Source organism: Peromyscus eremicus, chromosome 12, assembly GCF_949786415.1.
Source record: "Peromyscus eremicus chromosome 12, PerEre_H2_v1, whole genome shotgun sequence".
NCBI lineage: Eukaryota > Metazoa > Chordata > Mammalia > Rodentia > Cricetidae > Peromyscus > Peromyscus eremicus.
The window spans coordinates 71,225,754-71,236,016 of NC_081428.1; the positions used below are offsets into that span (position 1 = coordinate 71,225,754).

Sequence of the window (10,263 nt, forward strand, 5' to 3'; positions counted from 1 at the left end):
CTTGGTCACATTCATTTCCCTGTCCCTTTGTATCTGCTCTCTGCCCTTGCACCCCCCACCCCAATCAAATTTAAGAGAAAAAAAAAAAAAGGAAAAATTTCATCCTGGAAGCAGTAGTGTGACACAGTCATGCAGTAAACTTTTATCTGTACATCTTTACATGCAAGTGTTCATTGCAAAGAGTCATTGGTCTGGTTCCAGGCCTCTGGTTTCTGCAACACTATCTGTGCTGGGCCCTCACTGGAACTCCTCCTGGTTATCCTGTGGTTGCCCTGTGTCACGGAAATCCTGCAGCTTTGGGTCTTCAGAATCTGCCCCTTCACATGCTTCTGCAGATCATAGGGGGGGCAGGTGTTGGGATGGGCCCACTCATACCCCTGGTCCTGGGTAGTTGTAGGGTCGGTTAGCCCACTGGCTCTTTCCCACCCTCCATCCTCCCCACCAGGGTGAGCTTTCCAGCATTGCCCAGAGTTCACCTCTTGTAGCAGTGAGCAAGGGTGGGGCTGTTCTCCTGCTTTCACGACCTCAGGGTTGGCTCTCCCACACTTAGACCACCAGGGCTAGCTCTACTGTGTTGCCCAGGTGAGGTGCAGGGGCCACTCTCCCAAGTGCTGCAGCTGGTGAGGGGCAGGGAGAGCTCTCTTGGTCGTACTGGGCCAGCTTTCTCACCTGCCATGGGGGTGGGGGTGGGGAAGGATGGGGGTGGGGAGGGGTGAGGGTATGGGGAGGGGTGGGGTGGGGTGGGGAGGGGTGGGAGGGCATCTCTCCCTGGCCCACACCACCAAATGGCAGATGAGGGGCAGAGCCAGATCTCCTAAGCTCACATTCTCAGGGCCCATTCACTTGTACACCTGTGAATAGGGTCAGCACTGCTGTGCTGCCCAGGCAAGGTGCAGGGCCCACTTTCCTGAGTGCTGCAGCCAGTGAGGGGCAGGGGCAGTTCTCCCTAGTGCTGCAGCCAGTGAGGGGCAGGGTCAGTTCTCCCTAGTGCTGCAGACAGCCAGTGAGGGGCAGGGCCAGTTCTCCCTAGTGCTGCAGCCAATGAGGGGCAGAACTAGTTCTCCCTAGTGTTGCAGACAGAGAGGGGCATGGTCAGTTCTCCCTAGTGCTGCAGACAGACAGAGAGGGGCAGGGTCAGTTCTCCCTAGTGCTGCAGACAGACAGTGAGGGGCAGGGTCAGTTCTCCCTAGTGCTGCAGACAGACAGTGAGGGGCAGGGTCAGTTCTCCCTAGTGCTGCAGACAGTAAGGGACAGGACCAGTTCTCCCTAGTGTTGCAGACAGTGAGGAGCAGGGTCAGTTCTCCTAGTGCGGCAGCCAGTGAGGGGCAGGACCAATTCTCCCTAGTGTTGCAGACAGACAGTGAGGGACAGGGCCAGTTCTCCCTAGTGTTGCAGACAGACAGTGAAGGGTGGGGCCAACTCTGTACAGCCCTAGCCTCTCGACTTTTGGTGGTATCAGGAGCCATGGACATCAACAGAGACCATGGCTGCATCAGAGCCATGAACCCAGACATGGGCTCCAGCAGCAGCCCAGGGTCAGACATCCCCATGGCCCTGTGGCAATGAAGCCACCCAGCCCAGTCTGCTCCTCATCTCTTTCACCTCTTTAGATAGGTCTCTGTCTGTAGGATAGGAACCATTTTGTCTCTCTCTCCCATACCACACCATACATTTGCTCACCATACCATGTTTTCTCCTTGGAGCCCCAGACAGACCGCCCCAGGCCTGCCTTGTCCTACCCAGTCCATCTTGGCCTGGGCAGGACCATGTCTCCTCATCACAAAGAGATCGAAATAGTTCCCAAAGATGCCAGGCAGGCTCCTGGTTGGTGTGTGGCTGTTGCTGGAGTCCTCTTGTGGGCCAGGGCTAGAAAGCCCAGGCTGTGTTTGGTTGAGTCCTGTCCACCCCAGCTGCATGGCATGGGGCCGAGCTGTTCCTGGAGGCCTCTCACAGGTCAGGGCTCTTTTTAGATTTTTTAAAAAATTATTTTATGTATATGAGTAGTTTGCCCTCATTATGCTGGGCCACAGGTGTGCCCAGAGAGCACAAGAGGGCATCAGATCTCCTGGGACTGGAGTCACAGTTGTGAGCTACCATGTGGGTGCTGGGAATTGAACCTGGGCCCTCTACAAGAGCAACACATGCTCTTAACTGCTGAGCTACTGTCCAACTATTTAAAATAGAAATGAACTTGCAAACTTCAAGTTTTTAAAGACTAAAAGTGGAAAAATAGACATGGATGTGGATAGGTCGTTCATAGGAAAAAATACAGAACTGGAAATGCTCACTTAAAAATAAAGAAATGCGGGTGGTGAGGGGCTTCAGAGGGGAGGGGCTCCACCCTGGCGACCTGAGTTTGATCTCTAGAACCCATGTAAAGATGAAAGGAGAAAAGTGACTCCAGAAAGGCGGCCTCTGTCCTCCACAGGCACACTGTGGCCTGGATGTGTGTGCGCACAAACCCACATCATGAACCCTTGCATCATAATGAATAAGGATTCATTTTCCTCCCTTCCTGTGGGGCTGTGGGCAGTTCATGGAGGGTGTCACTTTCTTCAGTGATCTAGCTGCTAGTAGGCTACATCTGTCAGTTAATAACCATCAGTGCTCCAGAACAAGGCCTCTCCTCATAGTGCAGTAACTGGAAAATAAGGGGAGGAAATTGGGTGTTGGCTGCCCATTTAAAAAATCATTCCCATTAGAAATCCAGCCAGAACAGTGAGATTTATTTACACACCTAAAGAATTAAAGAATTTCTCAAAGAGTATAAAAATGTAAACAGCATTTGTCTTTTAGAGATGAAACTAGGGATCCAAGATAGGAGAAAGCTTATTTTTAGAGAGACAATTCACACAACCCGAGATTCACCTCTCTGTTCGTTTTTTAGAGAGAGAATTCACATAACATGAGATTCACCTCTCTGTTTTTTAGAGAGACAATTCACATAACACGGGATTCACCTCTCTGTTTGTTTAGAGCCTTCTTTCCTTTTTCTTTTTTTCTCATTCATTTGGAGGTACTGAGGGTGGAAGCCAGGGCCTCACACATGCTATGTAATCATTCTACCACTGAGCTGTATCTACAGCTCTCTTTGTACTTGTTGTTTGTGAGACCAGATCTTGCTAAATTGCTTAGGTTGACCTTGAACTTGCTCTATAACCTAAGCAGACCTTGAGTTTGCAATTCTCTTGCCTTACCTTCCCAAAGAGCTGGAATTGTAGGTGTGTACCATCTAGCCTGGCAACTCACTTTTCTAAGGTGAAGAATTCATTGCATTTTTACTGAGTTCGCAAATTTATGCAACTGCCACCTTTTAAAAAACAGAACGTGCGGGGCGGTGGTGGCGCACGCCTTTAATCCCAGCACTCGGGAGGCAGAGCCAGGCGTATCTCTGTGAGTTCGAGGCCAGCCTGGGCTACCAAGTGAGTTCCAGGAAAGGCACAAAGCTACACAGAGAAACCCGGTCTCGAAAAACCAAAAAAAAAAAAAAAAAAACAGAACGTTTCAAAGCGCCTAGTTAGAGTGCCCTCTCCCCATTAGTAGTCATCTCCTTTGCCGTTAACCCCTCAGCTTCTCTTACCTCCAGGCCCCAGCAAACAAGCATTTGCCTTGTTTATTCTGGACAGTCTTATAAATGGAAGCAGTCAGCTTGTCAAGGTTCATCCCTGCTGTATCAAGAGTGTTCCTTCTTACAGCAGGGTAGCAGTCCATCGAGAGGACTTGAAGATTCTTTCCACTTCTTCAAATCACACTGCTTCATGTTTATAGCATGTGCTTCTGTCTCATGCATTTATACCCAGGAGTGGGCTGCACTGCATGTGCTCACCTATTTAGGGGATTGCAGTTTTCCAGACAAAGCTGCAAACAAAATGATTCCCTTTCCAAAGTGTGTCTTCCTTTCTTTTGTTTTGTTCATGACACAGAGTCTTTCTACATAGTCCAGGCTGGCTTTGAACTTGGAGCAGCCCTCCTGCCTTGGCATCCCGAGTGCTGGGATTGTAGGTATGTGCCACCATAGCCACCTATACTAGTCTTTTTAAGAAGCATGACTTGGGCTGGAGAGATGGCTCAGTGGTTTAGAGCACTTGCTGCTCTTTTAGAGGACCTGGGTTCAATTCCCAGTACTTACAGGGAAATTCTTAACTGTCTGTAATAACAGTTCCAAAGGATCTGATGCCCTCTTCTGGCCCCCAAGGGCACTGTTTGCATGTGGGTGCATACACACACATGCAGGCAAAATATCCAGGCACATAAATAAAAATAAATCTCAAAAAAAAAAAAAAAAAAAAAAAAGAAGCGCACGCCTTTAATCCCAGCACTCAGGAGGCAGAAGCAGGTGTATCTCTGTGAGTTTGAGGCCAGTCTGGTCTACAGAGTGAGTTCCAGGACAGCCAGGGCTGTTACACAGAGAAACTCTGTCTCAAAACAAAAAAAAAAACAAAAACAAAAAGAAAGAAAGAAAGAATTTCACAATATGTAGTTAATAAATGCTGGGTTGACATTGGAGATTGTACAAAGAAACAGGAACTGGAAGGTGTAGGGATTGGCACTCCCGTTAGTCTCCAGGAGGAATTGTATGTCAGGCATAGGGATTGTTGTTCCTGTTTACCTCCTGTCTACCAATTTTGGGTTCATAATATTTTCTTTCTGTTATAAAGTAACTATACAAAGCTAATTTTCTCATGATAAATTGTCATGCTTTTCCTAATTTATGAGTTTATAAATGAAAGTTTTCATATTTGCATGGACTGTGAAAATTGATTTATATACATTACATTCTCTTTGCTCACCTGCAGGGCTCTGGAAACGTGAGGAAGGATGGAGGCTGGTGCCCACTGAAGACACCCTTGCTGCCCACGAGACCTCAGGCTTTTCCTCCAGTTCACTCCTTTGTTGGTTCCTGTCTGTACTCACTTGGGTTGAATTTGAGCTTCTGACTTTGATAAAACGTCTTCCCTGTCGAAGGTTAGAAGACTGTGTCATGCCAAAATGGAACACTAGGCAAGGCAGATGGATGTATGCTTTAGTGTCTAAAGTGACCGGGTGCAGGCTCACAAGCTGACTTCATATTTTAATCTGTATGATGGAAGGGTTTTGTCCTAGCTGAAAAAGTTAGCCAGGTGTGGTGGCACATGCCTGATTCCAGGGTTCAGGAGGCAGAGTCAGGTAGAGCTCTGTGAGTTCCAGGCTTGCCTGGTCTACATGGTGAGGACCCAGTATCTCAAAAAACAAAACAAAACAAAACAAAACAAAACAAAACAAAACAAAAAGAGTTGTGTGGTTCTTTGTAACTATTTAAAAGGAAATTGCTACTCCTTTTTTAAAAAGAGTGACAGTAGGGTCAGTTGGTGTATAAGTACAGCAGAGATAGTTTTATAAAATGGTATTTTAGGCCTTAAAGTATAAAACACATGAAATTGTGTAAAATTTTTTATTTTTATTTTCTGCTTCAAATTTCAATAAACAAACTCTAAAAAGTAATTTTCTCCTTTTGTTAAGAAGATAAGTTTTAATTTTAATAAAAGGTTTTTGTTTTTACTCTGTTACTGTACTGCATGGGTTTACATGTGGCTAGGAAGCCCTGTTCTTCCAGACAAGTGAGTGATTCTAATCACTAACCCGGGTTGTTTAATGGATAGTTACCATCACGGAGAGCTATTCTTAGAGTTCTCACATAAGAGTTCTTCATGCTTGTGAAGTCTTTGAAGCTCTCTTCACAGTTTTTACTTTAACATGAAATTTGAGTAAGCACAGGATGACGGAATGAAGAAGCACTGGCCTGACACTAACGGACCCTGTGGGTTGATCTGACGCTTTGAAGTGCTAAAAGTTGAGACGCAAATACGTTCTGTGGTCTGTTAGTTGCTTCTTGGTGATCTGCATATCAAGGCACATCTGCCACATTCTTAAAGATGTATTTTTATTATGGTGAATGTGTATGTCTGTCTCTGGGTATGCACGTGTGAGTGCAGGTACTGGAGGAGACCAGAGGAGTCAGTTCCCAGAGCTGCACCTGTGAGCTGCTCTGTGTGGCTGCTGGGAACTGAAGTCCAGGCTTCCGCAGAAGCAGCAAATGCCTCTCCAGCCCCCACATTTCCCTTTTAAGTTGAATGCTGTTGTGGGGATCCACAACAAGGTATTTGTTGGACATAGTAGAAAGGTGAAATTGGACTTTGAGGAAGACTCTGCTCTGCTGGGAAAATTAAAGGGAGAAGGATTGGCTTATTGTTTCTCTGAGTTTGTAGAAAGTATTAATCCCATTCCTAACAGAGGCAGATTCCAGTATAAAGGGCAGAGAGAGCATCTAGCTTAGAAAATTCTGGAGTCTCAAGGCAGCTTTCTCTCCCTATGTACTTAACACTCCTCTTGTGAGTAACAGCTCTTTTTAATTTGTGTCTGGGAAAAAATTCAAACCTGAATGACATTTTCAAGAATAGGTGAGCTGACCTTGCTGTGGCAAGCTGGTAATTCCTGAACTTGGAAAACGAGATTGCCAAGCCCTTGAAGCCAGCCTCAACTACCCAGTGAATTCCAGGCCAGCCAGAGAGATATAATATAGTAAGGCTCTGAAAAAAAAACGAAAGGTCACTGAACCCCTATATACGCTCTGACTAGAGTACCCAGATGTTAACATTTTGCCGCATTGACTCATCTATTCTCTGTTATTAATTTTAAAGCTGGTTCTACCCCAAACACATTAGCATACATTACCAAAATCAATGACATTTTCCTACCTACTTATAGGGCAGAATCAAATTCAAGAGCCAAACATATATAACATATAGTTATATATCTAACATATAGTCCATATTAAAAGCTTTTAGATTGCCAATGTTTTTTGGTAATGACTCCCAACACCCCAAAGACAAGAGCATTCATGACTTCTAGGTACACGTTTGTTTGCCTTTGAAACCTCCCCTTTGCCCTGAAGTAGAGGATGGTCTTTGGATTCTTCTGTGTGCTCTCTGTTGAAGAACAAAAAGACATTAGGAATGTCCAATAGGTCATTGGATGAAACAAACTGCACAGAAAAAACTTGTTTTGAAGTTTTAAAACTGTGGCTGGGTTTTGGTGCCTTGATTCAGCAAAGTCTACAATGCAGCAGGGCTGTGTGAGCATTGGATGGGCAATAAAGCCAGCCTTTATTTCATAATCCCAATTGTTTATTTAGCAAACACCGATAGGCTGTAAACGACTGACTCAAATTTTGGATTCAGTTCTCACTACTAAGCAAATTGATTTGAAACCAGCCTGGTATAAATGTCCCTGTGCCTGTAGCCCCGGAAGCCACTCTGGATTTCTTTCAGTGGTGCAGAATCAACCTCTGCACTTACAATGTCTAAAACTGGAGCCAAGGTAAGTAAAGGCCATGCAGACATCTCAGCTCCCCTGCTTTTCTTCTAAAGATACATGGAAAGAGGAATACAGAAAGGCTCCTGCTTCTTTGCCTGGAGGGGAATAACCTAGTGCTTGAAGACAAGGATGGGGAGGGGGGTGAAGGAGCGCTTGTTTTCTAGTCTAACAGCATCATCTAACACAACACTGAAGATTTACATTTAGCGATGGTGCTGTGCTAAGTACTATATGGGTAAGCAATACCGAAACCATCACGATGGCTGCCGTCCAGCCACATGGATGATTTCAGTCTCATAGGAATAGGACATGATGAAGACTGTAATAGAAAACTTAAGTAGTCAACATTCTGTTGTGTGTAATTTAGCCTCAGTCCTTATTGTTCCAGAAGGCCAGTGGCCAGGCCAGGCCAGTGAACTCAGTCAGACAGTACTTCTGCATTCAAGGCCCGGTCCTCACTAACGTTTGACTCCACTGCCTGTCTGGAGGTGAATACTCAGGCAAGGCTTGGGGAAGGAAGGGATTCTCTGGTTAGCTTTTGTAGCCCTCAGCGAGGCTAAAGGGTGGAGTCAGTGTGTGGTCCCTGATCCCTCCCTCCTCGGTCACACTCACTGTACACTCACTCACTATACACGAGTTCCTGTGACAGGCTGTGCTCTTCACCAACTTTATTCATTTGGATAGGCTTGTCCCCTTTCCTTTACTTCTAGAAACTACTCACCCTCACTCCAAAAAACGAAGATTCCCCGCCTCGGCTCCCTTATGACAGCGCTTTTCTGTTAATAAATCAAATCAGCCACAAGGTGGCGGCACACTGCCAGGAAATTAACCACTTCAACCACAACTCTGCGTTGTTTCCTATAACCCAGCGTTTTTCTGGTTGTGGAATAACTGTGCACAAGGGGGGAGGTGTCTATTTTGGGGTTTCACGGTGATAGTTAGAAGCAATTGATGAACTCCCAGAGTTCCTATCAGGTGTTCCCTATTTCAACCAGAGAAACTGAGGTCTGCTTTGCATCATCACTTCCGGTCTGTTTGAGTAGAGGGCTGTAGAAACGTAAATACGCGGTTTGGTCTTGGTCGGAGACTGCTGTCCTCCATTAGAACGTTCTTTTATTGTGCTCCACTTTAAGAAAGTCCCGCATTTGTTGACAAAATCCCCAGAAGCCAAGGTGAGGTCAAGTAGAGGAGTGCATTTCTCTTCCCAGTAGAAGGGAAAGCTGTCCTAATGTGACAGTGAGCTTTCCTCTCTCATCTGTGTGCAAAGCCGCCCAGTCCCTCAGCTCTCTAACTGCTCTGTGCTTCAGATTAGTTTCTATGAAGACAAAAATTTTCAAGGCCGCCGCTATGACTGCGACTGTGACTGTGCCGACTTCTACTCGTACCTCAGTCGCTGCAACTCCATCAGAGTAGAAGGAGGCACCTGGGCTGTGTACGAAAGGCCCAACTTCGCGGGGCACATGTACATCTTACCTCAGGGCGAGTACCCTGAGTACCAGCGCTGGATGGGCCTCAATGACCGCCTGGGCTCTTGCAGAGCTGTTCATCTGGTGAGTCTGGGAGCTTGCTGTGGCCACAATCCCACAGCTTTTCGAAGATTTTATTTTTATGAGTGTGTGTGCGCGCGCGCACGCGCGCGCGTGAGCACATTTGCATGCAAGTGCCTTCAGGGGCCAGAAGAGCTGGAGTTACAGGTGGATATGAGCTGCCTGATATAGATTTTGGGAACTGAACTGCCTGGATTTTGGGAACTGAACTGACTCCTTTGGTAGAGCAGCAAACACTCTTATCTGCTGAGCCATCTCTCCAGCCCCCTCTCCCCCACACACCTTTTCCTAAGTCTTTCTAGAGGTTTTGTTGACTGAAATAAAAATCATAGTTTACTCCCTCACTAGACTAAATGACATTACTTCCCAGCCTTTTGGCTGAGATCAAGTGAAGACTAATTGTTCTATGACCCTCTTTCTACCTCATATATATTTATAGAAATTATACTTTAAAAAAGCGAAGTCAGCCTTTTCAGTATTTCACGGTGGAGACAGTCCTGGTGGCCCTCCTTTCAGGGTGATAGGCTGTGAAACGTGCTGTCCTCTGCGTTCCTGAAGCACTAATGATTTCTCTAATGATGCCTGTTCATTGCTGTTGGTTGCTGTTGTCTGCAGCCTAGTGGAGGCCAGTATAAGATCCAGATCTTCGAGAAGGATGATTTTAATGGCCAGATGTATGAAACCACGGAAGACTGCCCTTCCACCATGGAGCAGTTCCACATGCGAGAGATCCACTCCTGTAAGGTACTAGACGGCACCTGGGTTTTCTACGAGCTGCCGAACTACCACGGCAGGCAGTATCTTCTGGACAAGAAGGAGTACCGGAAGCCCATCGACTGGGGCGCAACGTCCCCCGCGGTCCAATCACTGCGCCGCATCCTAGAGTGACGGCGTGAACGGGCCATAGAGTTCTCCCTGAGGGCTGAATGCTGGCTGGCTTGTGCTCCACATAGCATCATAAATAAAAGAATTGGCATGCATCCCACTGCCGACTCTAGTGCCTCTTAATTGCTTTTAGGGAGCAAAAATCTAGAACCCACCACGGTGGGCAGTTACACAGAGCAGTTCATCTATCAGATAACTAGTCTAGACCTTTGTGCAAAACCAAGTAAGAGTGCATTGAAGGCTGGGAAATAACATTCTCGCGGAGTGACTCTTTCTGCCTGTGTTTTGCATTAATTCAAACAATCAGAGCTGCCATTTTTGGGAGTTCCTATACTCATGGTTTGTTTCTTCCCAACCCATTCTATAAGAGTAGTGCTCTGTCTACACTTTACAAGTAAGAAAACCTACATGTCAGGAAAACATTTTAAATGGACCACGTTGACAGGTGGTGAATAGAAGAGGTAGAATTTTCCAAGGA

The 10,263-nt window shown here is 46.3% G+C and overlaps 2 protein-coding genes across 4 annotated transcripts in view; both read left to right on the forward strand.

Moving 5' to 3' along the window:
• The window catches only part of Tbccd1 (TBCC domain containing 1), a 46,871-nt gene extending 41,907 nt beyond the window's left edge, over positions 1 to 4,964 (forward strand). For all 3 annotated transcript variants that reach the window (XM_059276953.1, XM_059276954.1, XM_059276955.1), the window contains one exon: positions 4,797 to 4,964. The gene's annotated coding sequence lies outside the window, so the exon portion shown is untranslated. The remainder of the gene's footprint in view (positions 1 to 4,796) is intronic.
• Crygs (crystallin gamma S) lies at positions 1,465 to 9,792 on the forward strand. Its single transcript, XM_059277030.1, has 3 exons — positions 1,465 to 1,535; positions 8,591 to 8,903; positions 9,516 to 9,792. The coding sequence occupies exons 1-3, from the start codon at positions 1,465 to 1,467 to the stop codon at positions 9,786 to 9,788; spliced, it is 657 nt and encodes a 218-aa protein (XP_059133013.1). The 3' UTR covers positions 9,789 to 9,792.
• Positions 9,793 to 10,263: the final 471 nt, after the last annotated feature.

Coding starts and splice junctions, on each gene's coding strand:
- Crygs (XM_059277030.1), top strand. CDS start 1,465: ATGGACATCAACAGAGACCATGGCTGCATCAGAGCCATGAACCCAGAC. Junction 1,536..8,590: donor GGCTCCAGCAGCAGCCCAGG/GTCAGACATCCC, acceptor CTAATGTGACAG/TGAGCTTTCCTCTCTCATCT. Junction 8,904..9,515: donor CTTGCAGAGCTGTTCATCTG/GTGAGTCTGGGA, acceptor TGTTGTCTGCAG/CCTAGTGGAGGCCAGTATAA.